We start from the raw sequence: 12,609 nt of genomic DNA, 5'->3' as shown, positions 1-12,609 counted from the left end.
GTAAATACTGTTCTTGTGCTGTAACAGCCTGGAGTTGGATGTCCTGGCGTTAAGTCGCAGACTTGCCCCAAACTAGCCATCAAGTACTGGGACCATTTGCCTTAAAATCAGCATTGCTATCAAAAAGAAGAACAGAATAGACCTCAAAATATAAAATCTGTCTGGCAAAAACAAATACAACTGGAAATCTATCATGAAAATGATAGCAGCCAAGACCACTAAAGAGAATTCACATCAAATACTTCTAGCTCCTCAAATGTCCTCTTGCCCAGACACAGAGCATCTGGAAACACTCAGAATTTACTTGCCATTGGCCGCAAACCTCATGATGCAATCGGCTGAAACTTCTGTTCTCACAAAGGTCTTCTTGAAGCTTCTGTTTATCTGCTCATCTCTCCCTTAGATACTGTGCCAGCCCCTGGAAAGATTTCTTAATTATCTTCAAATCTAACCGCCTTACATGCAAAACCCTACTGAAGTCTCTTTGTTTAATAAATATAAGACAATATACTTAGTTCTGCCTTTCTCTCTGCCCTACAGCTGTAATTCCTGGCACCTTGATTATGACTTCACAGTTGTGAAAAAAGCCAGTAAAAAGATTTTGGATCAAAGGACTTCAGGCTCTGGAAAACACTACTTGGGATAGATCTTTTTATAGGCAACTGTAGGAGATTTCAGGTTTAATCCACAGAGGGTTCTGCAGCTTTAGACTAGGGCTGCTTTAGCTCTCTCCTTCTAAGTCCCATGTATACGCAAGGCATCAAAAATAGGTGCTTTGTGGGCCTTCCAGAGAAAGATGATGGGAAAATGTCAAATAATACGGCACAAAAATTAGCTCCCTGGAAAATAAGAATACCCATCTGCTCATACCAAGAAATTTACTAAAAGTATTTACAAACAAGACGGAAAATGAGCCTGCTACCCAAATCCAGAGGAGACTGAGAGACCGCTCATGCTTTCTGCTGTTTAATTTCACATCTGTTAATTTTTCTTTTGATATTTGTGGTTAATGTGGCTGGAACTTCAATGCCACTATTTAAGTAAATAAAGTTATGAGTGAGAAACTAAACAAAGGCCAGCACCGCCTGCTTTCAAAGTCTGAGGCTTGTGGTGATAAAGTCTAGCTTCTGTGCCAGTGAGCCCGAGCAACACCGCATTTCAGGCACGTGGGGGACCCGGGGAGGCATCCAAGATCATCTGCTCATCCAGGCAGCTGATGTTCAGAGAGTTCATTACCTGGATCCAGGTACAGATCAAGGTGGGAACTAAACTGGTCCTAAAATGTAGGTCACCTGACTCTCTCCCCCCTCCTGATTCCTTCAGGGTCTTTTCAGCACTTGTTTTTTTAACGATCATGCGTTTTTTTACTGTTGAATCTCTGTTTATGCTAGTCTTTTTACAGGTTTAACAAACTTTATGTTACTTTGTTGGAAGGTATTTAAGTTCGTTGTCTCTTTGTCATCTGTTTCTTACCTAGACAGCCTCAAGAAAGAGAACTGGCACAAGGAGAGACGCTGCCCAGCTGATGAGCCTCGGAACCTCATGCACAGCCCGGGCTTTGACTCGTCACACGGCTCCAAGGAAAGTGCTCAGTCCTCCCAGGTCTCAAGACCACAGATTCTGCAAGTTAGCAGGACTTCACAGACCACCCACTCTAAAGCTTCCCAGCTGGTGCCAGCACACCGGGAAGACTCTAACGCAGGTATGTTTTGGTAGTTGTTCTGTCTTCAAGGTCTGTGGCCAGCTCCTCTCAAAGAGTTCCAATGTGGTCAGCAGGCAGAAGATGTGAGGCAGTAAACTTAGAAATGTGTATGCGCACGACGAAAAGGCAAAGGAAACCCCACCCTTGTGCTGTCTTCCAAATCTGCCTCCAGTTCAACCCTCCTACCAATGGACTAGCCATTTTCTCACTAACTGAGGTTCAATTTTCAGTTCATTTTTGATCCTCCCTGTTTATTATCTTAATATTCAGCCTGTCATTAGTCCTGTAGATTGATTTTTTTCCCTCCTATGTGAGAAAACTTTCTCTCTTCATTCCCACGGTCAACCACCACAGGACAGGCCTTTGTCCCCTGATCAGAGATAATTAGCTTCCCTCCAACTCTTACCTCTTTTACCCCCAAATGTACTGTTATTAATATTCCTGGAATACTTTTATTATGATATACACTTCTCAAGAATCTACTGAAGATGAAATATCTTGGGGATCTTTTTAAAAATATTTTTTGAACAAGTGATATACACCCATGATATAAAATTCAGAAGACCTGAGAGAGAATTCAGTGAAAAGTCGCTCAGGTCTCTTCCCCTAAAGAACCAACGTTACCAGTTTTTGTGTCTCTCTATGAACCATTCCAGAGACAGTCTATGCCCATATCTATACGCATGTATCAAAGCACAAGCATACATATTATATACACAGAGAAACCACAGTGGTGATGTAACAAAAAAGTTCTATACCTTGTTTTTTCCACTTAATGCATTTTATAACTTGTTCCATAGGAAATACGAATAAAGCTGCCTCATTCTTTTCAATCACTGCACAGTATTCCACGTGTGGCTGTAGAATAATTACTGAACCAGGCCTCTCTCTACTGATGTACATAATCTTTTACTTTTTGCAATGGATGTTATTTCACACGTGTGCGAGTGTATCAGGAGGCTGAATTCCTAGAGGTGAAATTATTGGGTCAAAGGGTGTGTGCATTCGTAATTTTGACAGATGTTGCCAAAGTTCTCTCTACACAAGTCGTACCAATTCATCTATCTACTACCTATGCGTGGTAATGACAGATTTGACACTCTCCTTTCCCCCGGCCAGCACTCTCCTCCCTCTGTAATCCCACCGCTTCCTGCCAGGCCCCTGTCTCTCTGGTTGGGGCAGGCCGGTCTGTGAAGGCCCCTGTCTCTCTGGTTGAGGCAGGCCGGTCTGTGAAGGGCCCTGTCTCTCTGGTTGGGGCAGGCCGGTCTGTGAAGGGCCCTGCACTGCATGCTCCCCCTTCAACACTCGCCCCTTGCCTCTGCTCCCCGAGTCTTCAAGGCTGTCTCAAGCTCTGCCTCTCCTATGCTTGCTCATAATGACATCAACCCTTCTTCCAGCATGCCCAAAGCATGTCTTCTCTAAAACCCACATTTTCTTGCACAAATAGAGTCAATTTACACATTTATTATATGCTGGGTTTGTGTGGATCTTGAATTGTTCCACATATCCAGGTCTCCCCAGTCAATTTACAATCTTTGCTCGTGGCGATTACATCGTAGCCTCTCCTTTGAACACCCCACAGTTCTAGCAAATTAGAAAATACTTCTCTTAAACCTGCTGTTGGCTTCAGAACTTCCCCTATAAACAGAGCTGAGAATCATTTGCCTTACAGACATACAATCTGTCTGTATGTACTTCCAAGTCAAATTCTGGCAGGCCAGTTTAAGTCTGCCTCCAATGGAAAAAGAATGCTTGCTGACTTTCAGATAATCAATCACCCTTCATACCTCTTAGAATCTTCCCTCTCACCCCTCCTGTTTCTAAATGCACACCAGAGGCTGGCCGGTGGCGTGGTGGTTGAGTTTAGCACACTCCGATTCAGTGGCCTGGGTTCACAGGTTCAGATCCCGGGCATGGACCTACGCTACTCATCAGCCATGCTGAGGCAGCGACCCACATACAAAATGGAGGAGGACTGGCACAGATGTCAGCACAGGGCCAATGTTCCTCAACAACAAATAAATAAATACATTCATTATTTATGAGGCATTCAATACATATTTCTTGAAATTACTTTGTTCCTAATTTCTCTACATTAATAATGTATGTACGAATGTGTGTGTCTACACATATGTATGTGTGTATGTGTGTACATACACACACACACGGTGATTCTAAAATTGATATAGGATACAAAAGATCTAGACTAGCCAAAACGATTTTGAAAAAGAACCAAGTTGGAGGACTTACACTACCTAATTTTAAGACTCATTTTAAAACTATAACCATCCAGACAGTACGGTATTGGCATCAAGGCAGCAATGGAACAGAGATCACTGGAACAAAATGTCCAGAAACAGATGCACACAGAGACAAACGACTGATTTACGACAAAGATTCAAAGGTAATTCAGCGCAGAAAGAAGAATCTTTTCAACAAATGGTGCCGATACAACTAGATATTATGATGCGAAAAAATGAACTTTGATCCTTATCTCATACTATATACAAAAAACAATGCAGAATGGACCATAGTCCTAACTGTGAAATCTAAAACTATGAAACTTCTAAAACAAAACACAGGAGAAAAATCTTCGTGGTGTGAGGTTAGGCAAAAATTTCTTTGTTGACACTAAAGCCTAATCCACAAAAGAAAAAAAATTGACAAACTGGACTTCTATCAAAATAAAAGCCACTCTGAAAAAAACAGTTAAGTGAACGAAAAGACAAGACTGAGAAAAAGAATTCTCAAAATCCAATAACAAGAAAACGAGCAACTTAATAATAAAAATGGGCAAAAGATCTGAAGACACTTCACCAAAGGAGATATATGGATGGCAGTAAGTACATGAAAAGACGCTCAACATCACTGGTGACTAGGCAAATTCAAAGTAAAACCACAATGAGATACCACGAAACCCTATTAGCATGGCTAAACGGGTTGGCAAAAATGTAGAGGAACTGGAAGTGCTGTGGGGCTTGTAAAATGGTGAGAACCACTTTGGAAAATGTATACCTACCATATGCTCTAGCCATTCCATCCCTAGATATTCATTCCAAAGAACTTAAAGCATCGGTCCCTCAAACACCTGTACATAGATGCTTGTGGCAGCATGGACTGCCGTGAGCTCCTAGGAAAAGAGCCTCCAGGGACCCAGTCATCACACAAGCAATACAAGAGTAACTAAGGCGTGCCATCACTCTGGAAAAGTCAGACCAAAGCCAGGAAAATACCCTGACATGCCACCTACGACTGGTCTCCAGGCGGAAGTAACAAGACCAGTGGGGAGAGAGGTGCACAGGCTGAAGGAGCAGAGGCTGAGGGGTCTCCCCGTAACTCTCATCGGGAAGCCCCAAGGGGTTTTTGGCAAGGCGGACAGTGCCCCGACAGTCTGCTCTTCTCTAACCCAGGGCCGCTGACCATGAGCAGCTCTCCCAGGCCTGTGGCAAGGAGCCACAAGCAAGATCTCAATCAAGCACCAGCCAACCTTCAGGTATGGAAGTGTTTCTGAAAATGCTCTAGGAATCACTTACCTCCCTGGGCTCTTCCTCTTTTCTTAATAATGTTCCAGCATTTGAGAACAGGTAATAGACTCACAGAAAGGTTTTAAATTTCCTTTTATTGCTATACAATCTCCAAGCGCTCAAAGGAAAAGTACTACTGCTTACACTCATGAATGTTGTTCCCTCCTACTGAACCCCCACCTTCCCCTGCTTCTAAGGGCAGGCATGGATTCTTACAACGAAGGCCTGGGGTAGTGTGATCACTTTCTAAGGAACCATGAAGATGTTTCTGCTTATTGAAAAACGAAGCTATTTCGGTCCTTCCTCCCTCAGCTGGCTGCCAACAACCGGACCTGGAGACATGCAGGCTGCCATCTGCCTCCCCCCAGCTGTGTCCGACCTGCCATCCGTCTCTAGGCAGTGACGCCTGGTATCTGCCAGGTCAGTTAAGCAACTGACGAAAATGCTCAAGGCGAAGGTGCGGCGTGGATGAAAGTGTTGGCAGCACACAGCCTGCCATGCAACCCCAACTTCCCCTCATTAAAGGGTGGCACGGCACTCTCCATGACAACACAAGAGAGCTGCGTTCTGAGAAAAGCCGACACTCCCAGGGAGCTGTGCAAGTCTTTTCTTATTGTAAGGCAAGTCAGCACTCCCCACGTTGTTGCTACAAGCCAGAAGGCTACTTTTAACATGTTATATTCAAAATAGAGAGAATATGTTGCATACATGTTAGAAGTTTCTATCACTTATCCTTCAAGAATGACCATTCTGTTGCAGATTAAATTATCAGTTCTGATTATTGACACTCGGAGAGTAAAAAGAGCAAGTTTAATTTCATGCATTTCTAAACTGTCATGGTCCCAAAACGATTTTAAAGTCTAAGTAAGTCCATATGGGGCCCACCTGGTGGCACAATGGTTAAGTGTGCACGTTCCGCATTGGCGGCCTGGGGTTCGCTGGTTCGAATCCCGGGTGCAGACATGGCACCACTTACCAAGCTATGCTGTGGTAGGCGTCCCACATATAAAGTAGAGGAAGATGGGTGTGGATGTTAGCTCAGAGCCAGCCTTCCTCAGCAAAAAGAGGAGGATTGGCAGCAGTTAGCTCAGGGTTAATCTTCCTCAAATAAATAAATAAATAAGTCAATAAAAATGACATTTGCAAACAGTCCGGGTGAAGAGAAGGACACCAAGCAGAAAGAAGGAATTTTTATGCCTTGAGTCTGCATTCTATTAACACAGTAATCAAATCCTAATAGAGAAAGTGCCAGGCTTGTTATAACCATGAAAATCACGACTTTCACTGATGCTACCATTTTACCATGACATGCAGCTTTATCTCCTGCAAAGGGAGACACAGAGCCTGCCTCGGGGCCCACCTGTGTGCACGTGGGCATGTGGACCTGGGGAGTCTTGAGCTCAGGACTGCTGACTGGGTGGAGACGCTCTCTACAAAACGATATAGGAGAGCTCCAGATAAGCTCGCTGTAAATAACATTGGCCTCGAGCTGACAGATCCCCAAAGGGGGTCTCTTGTGGAGAAAAAGCCAAGATCATAATTCTTAGAAAACAGACAACAATAACCCACAGACACAAGAAATATAAGGGATCCTCTTATCGCTTCATTTGAATTTTCTCCTGCTGTACCATGCTCGGTACTCTGTCTCCATGGAATCCCGTCTGCCTCAGGATCCTTAAAAAAAGTAGACTGTAGCCACAACTGAGATCCTTACTGAGAACACCTGGCACTAGGAAGATGGCTGCTTTTACAGCACCACTGTTCACACGTCCACCACGCTCAGGGCAGGCACGGCTGACACGCACACCCTCCATGTTAGGTGTGCTCTGTGAACCTCTACGCCTTAGTCTCTGCCTCAGGAAATTAAAGATGCAAACCCAATTCTGAAGGAATGCCATAAATTTACAGGAAAGCCTGGGTAGGAAGCCTTTGTTCTTCAAATGCCAATGAGAGGGCATGTGGCTAGGAAGCAGAAGTAATCCTAAACCCGAGAAAAAAGAATATTTTGGGGCTGGCCCAGTGGTGTGATGAAGTTTGTGTGCTCCACTTCAGCAGCCCAGGATTTGTGGGTTCAGATCCCAGGTGTGGACCTACACACTGCTGCTCATCAGGCCGAGCTACAGTGGCCTCCTGCATACAGAATAAAGGAAGATTGGCACTGATGTTAGCTCAGCAACAATCTTTCTCCAGCAAAAAGAGGAAGACTGTCAACAAATGTTAGCTCAGGGCCAATCTTCCTCACACACACACAAAAAAAGGGGAATATTTCGTTCAATTCTTTTTAAACTGACATGGAACATATAAAACTCTTTTTAACAAACATAAAGCATAAATCAGCAGTCCACTTCTTATGCCCACCAATCAAATGCCACCGAGCTGCCCTTTCCTCTCAGCTGCCATCTGCTGTGCTGTCCTACCCTTCTTCTTTGTGCCACCACACCACCTCCGCTGCTGCTGCTGGGAGAGTCCCTTGCTCCTCCCCTCACCAGGGGGCCGGGGGTGGGGAGCAGAAGTGCTCCTGCCCAATCCCGGTCTCCCCGACAGCACCTCTGGGCCAGCCTGCGTCCTCTAGGTCTTCCCCACACCTTGTTCCTGGGAAGCCCAGGAGAATGGCTGCAGCCAACTTTTCACTCGGAAGACAGAACACATATGAACCATGTCTGCCTTACTTTCTAAGATTTAAACTAAAATAAGAAAAGAAAGCCTGCTCTGTAAGAAGAAAAACAAAGACCCAGAAGACCTCACCAGCCTGGGGGAAGAGGAGGAAGGAGCCTCCGCACAAGCCCTGCCCTGCAGGGTCTCAGCGCCCATGACGTCTCAGAGTCCCTGGGGTCTCTGAGTGGGGTCCCTGACGTCTTTGTGTGGCAGGAACTCCCCACAGTCTGATGAAACCTAAGGACCCTTCTCAGAACAATGCTTCAAATGTACAAAATAAAAGCACAAAGAAACGCAAATAAAACCAATTATAGTGAAATACAATTATCAAACTATTAACAAATCCTCCAGATATGGGAACACAGGCTTCTTTACCAACCCACGAAGCACCACTAGCTGGTAGCAGTTTAACTACAAAAGCAATCTCTCGGCAGTGAGGAGCAAAATTTGTCAAGGCATCTGCAACAAACGTAGGAGATATGAAAAACCAATCGGTTTTATTGTTGAAAAAGACCAATAATACTGCTAATAACACTGTGATCTGTTGCCTCCATTCATAATCGAAGGAAACGTGAAACATTATTGAGAGGCTAGTGAAAATAAAAATATCATTTTATTCTCATCTAAGTTTACGCAGCCCTCTGAATTCTCCGCAGACGCTGACACCTGAAGCAGTTGGTGGCCCAGCTGCTCTCGCTGGAACAAACCAGGAGCAGAGGAGGTGGCCGCCCAGCCCGCCCCTCCCAGCAGCCGGCTCCTCCCAGCCTGCAGGCGTGGCCCTGTGCACAGCTGGAAAACCATTCGGAAGAGGGCTATCATTCAGCCTGCTGAGGGCATCTCCGCATCTGCCCGCCCACGCCTACCTTCCCACCCTCCAGCCACATCTAGACATAGTCTTTGAAGTTTCTGGATCAGGTCCTTCTTCTCTCGTTTTTTCACTTTTTTATTCTCTTATTTTCATCACGTTTCCCTTATTTTGTCACAGCCCAACAGTTCTTAGCATGCCTTGTTTATTGTTTCTCAGCTTTCACATTTTGTTTATTTTACTTCAGTTTAGCCTTCTCCGTTTTAATCATTTTTACTCTTGGCTTATTTTCCCTTTAGATGAGTAGAGTATTATCAGGGACTTTTTTTTTTGGTCAACTTACATAGTTTCTGGTATTAACTGCCCCAATCATCGTTAGTTCACATTGTTCCTTTGTTTAGAGCACCACGTCCCTTTCCTTGGTGTTTTCACGTCTTATTTATAGACACTAGGTGGACACTGATCATAGGGTCGCAGACTCCCAGAGCGCAGCCCACAGCCCAGACAGGGGTGTGCATATCTGTTCTCCCTCCAGCTGAGTCAACAGCAGCCTTTCTAACTCTCCTTAAAAGATCCCTGGCACTCAGTGTTGAAGCCCCTAAACTTCTAAAGGTGTGCACTCTGGGGAACTTGAAGGCCACAGTTCTCTCCTGGGATGACAGGGGGTGACGAGCGGGCGTATCCCAGCAGCACCCTGCACTTCTGGGACTTGGAACTGCTTACCCGTGCCCCTGATACGACAGCCGATGCTCAGTCAGCTCTCCACAGACCACCAAGGTTTCCAGACTTCTTTGGCTCTAATGCTGTCTACATAATCCTTGGGGAGACTGATCCCAGATGAGAGGATGTGCCTGCAGAGCCTGGCTCTACAGGCTGGGGCAGGGATAGAGCTGGGCCAATGACAGAGGTGGCCGCCAAAAGTCCTGCGGTGGGCCTTCCCCTCAAAGAGCGGAGAGAGAAATCCTCAAGGCAGGCCAGCAAGAAGCTATTAGTTGCCCAGGGGTAAGAAAGTGCTTCTGCATTTCCTCACCCTTGATCTGTGGTTCCAGGTTTACTCTGAGATGCCTAAAGTCACCCCATGTGGGAACGCTGGGCATCATGACCAGTGCGTGCTGAAGACCTAATTGGGGGAGACACCACAGGCCCTGGTGCGTTCAGGACTGACATCCCTGAGTTCAGTTAACAGAGACAAACACCAAGAGTTCACAACTTCTACTGTTGCCGAGGCACAACTATGTTTTGTGTATTCTCTAAGGCTGGAAAGGAGGAGTGAGCATTTGCTAAAGAGTGAGCCTAGCCCACCTCCACTATCTACAGCCTCATGTAGCTGTCTGGAGTCACACTAGCCGCATACACATCTAACAGTAATCTCAAGAAGTCACAAAAACATTGTTTTCTTCAAAAAAAAGCTGAGAGAGCCAATTTTCTTGGCAACAGAAGGGAGGAGAAAATCAAAATAAACAAGTAATAAGTTTGATTCAACAAAGGACGGCATGTCAAGTGAAATAGTGGCTCAGATTTAAGACGGACAAGAGTCCTCTATACGACCTCTACAAGGAAGAGAAGTTTTATGGAACTTTCAGTAAGTCTCCAGGCCACCAACACTGAACGTCATGTGAAAAAGTAATCATGGAAGGTCCTGAAGGGAGGGCTTACAGTTCCCAGTTAACCTTTAACCTATGAGGACAGGGACTGTGTCAAACTTGTTCGTCACTATACGACCAGCACCTTGGACAGGGCCTGGGCACGCATCAGGCGCTCAGCAAATACTTGCTGAATCACTGAAGTCAATTACACGCTACAGAGGTACCTGTAAATTGGAGATGCATTTCTTCCAAGACTGTAGCACTGTGTTCCACAGGATGGAATTCTAAGAAATAGTTTCTACTTAGAAATTGGAACTATTTTCTGTGTTTTTCCATGAACAAAGCAAAAGAATGAGAACTGGGCAGATGCTAGCGCTAATACACCTTTCACCACGGGCAGAAATAACTGTCGAAGGAGCCCTAGAGAACCAAGAGCCACGGGAGGAAGGCAGGCTTCTCGCATCAAGGGACCCATTCATGTTTATCCTCACAAACAGCAGAAGGCACTTAAATTATGATTTCTGGACCTAGAATTTAAACCTGGGACAATGTTAAAGGCAACCTTAGATTTAAAATAAATGGCTTTTACACTGTGGAATCTAATCTGTTGCGATTCATATTTGAACAGTAAACACCAAAAAGGGGCTACAATTTACCCAGTACATACAAAAAAAGGAGAAAGTCTTGTTATTATTTAGCAAAATCAAATACAAAAAAACTGAATAAATTTTCACTAATACAGAGAAAGCTTTCAAAAGTGCACCCAGATAAAAATAACTGAAAACTCTCTCGATCAAAACAAAGTGAGCTCAAAAGGGAAGTTCTAAGGCAATGCTTCCTGGGAACATTTTAAATTTCCATCTGAGTCTACTTTTAGAACGTAGGAATTGGAACAAATCACAAACCAGTTTTTAAAAATCACAATAAGGAATCACAGTAAGAAGTCAATAGTAAAGTATCATTTTAATAGATAAAATCAACTGTAAGGATGAATCCTAATTTACTTGACCAGCCCCTCACTGAACGAGCTCTAGGTTGCTCCCCTCTTCTGCTCCTACAGAGGTGCTGTACTGAACACGATGCCTTTCACACATGGGTCAGTTCACAGTGGGCCTGCTCGTCGCTGCGAGAAAGAAGGAGGTAAATGTGGTACTGCAGAAGTTTTAAAAGACAGTGTTAGATTGAGAATAGGTGCCTAATAGCGCATACAGAGTGTATTTCCATCTGCGTAAAACAGAGAGAGAAGAAATAAATAGATATAATTTTTCACCTGTCAGATTGACCAAAAAAATCCAAAGTGTGAAAATGCCCACTGGCCAAGCTGTAAACAGGCCTCTCTCCACCACTGCTGGCAGGATGTAAACTGGTTAAATCTCCGTGGAAAGCAATCTGGCAACAACTATCGAGATTACTAATGTATATACTTACGAGAACTACACGCAAAGTGACAGATGCATAAGCTTCTTAATTGTTGATCGCATCATACATAATACAAAAAGAGAGTGCAAACAGCCTACAGGGAACTGGTCTAAATAACATATTCATAGCATGGAATATGATGCAGTTATAAAACACAAGGAAGCTCTCCCCATACTGATATGGAAAGATCTCCAAAACATAAGCTTAAAAAGCAAGGTGCGAACATTATATTTGATACATACCACCTTCCGTGTTAAAGAGGTCTGAAATAGGAGAGTGCATAGCAAAATGAAACGGAAAACTCACTTGTAAAGGTAATACTCTGCGTGGTCTACCTCTTCTCGAGAGGAAATGTTGTCCACAAACTAAAAGAAAAAAGAAACCTTTGGTTGAATACAAATTATGCCTACATTGGGCCTAATTCACACACTGACCTTAAAAAAGACAAAACACCCATTTTATTGGAACAAATTTCGCGGGATATGACTCCATCCTTGAAACCCCTTTGAGCTAATGTGAACAAAGAGTTCACAATGGCTTCTGTTTTTCTATGCACAGACAACCTTGGTCAGAAAAACTGTTTGAAAACCAATCATGAACTTTCTCAGAGCAAGAGAGAGCTCCTCTTACCATATTTATAACTAGCCATCGATATTCCCTCTATCTTTAAACCCTGATATTTTCTCCAGGTTCCAAGTTCCAAATATATGGAACACATAGTTGAAAGGATAAAGACTCTAATGGCTGAAAAAATATGGCCCAAGAGATGAAAATCTAAATTTAGAGAACTCAGTCTTGGAAGTGTTTTCCCACTCTGACGTAGGTGCTGCTACGGACCAGTCAACCTGTCGTTCTTCTATCCACAAAGCCTCCCTTCCACCCATAACATCCCTGAATATGCTCTAATTCCAAAGCAAA

At 44.2% G+C, this 12,609-nt stretch overlaps 1 protein-coding gene across 1 annotated transcript in view; it reads right to left on the bottom strand.

The window, feature by feature from the left end:
• Positions 1-12,609, bottom strand: part of MRPS27 (mitochondrial ribosomal protein S27) — an 88,511-nt gene that overhangs the window by 54,946 nt on the left and 20,956 nt on the right. The window contains exon 4 of the mRNA XM_008539777.2: positions 11,998-12,056. Within this exon, the coding sequence (XP_008537999.2) occupies positions 11,998-12,056 (59 nt within the window). The remainder of the gene's footprint in view (positions 1-11,997; positions 12,057-12,609) is intronic.

This window comes from Equus przewalskii, chromosome 13 (genome assembly GCF_037783145.1).
Source record: "Equus przewalskii isolate Varuska chromosome 13, EquPr2, whole genome shotgun sequence".
NCBI lineage: Eukaryota > Metazoa > Chordata > Mammalia > Perissodactyla > Equidae > Equus > Equus przewalskii.
This window is presented reverse-complemented; position numbering and strand designations above follow the sequence as displayed.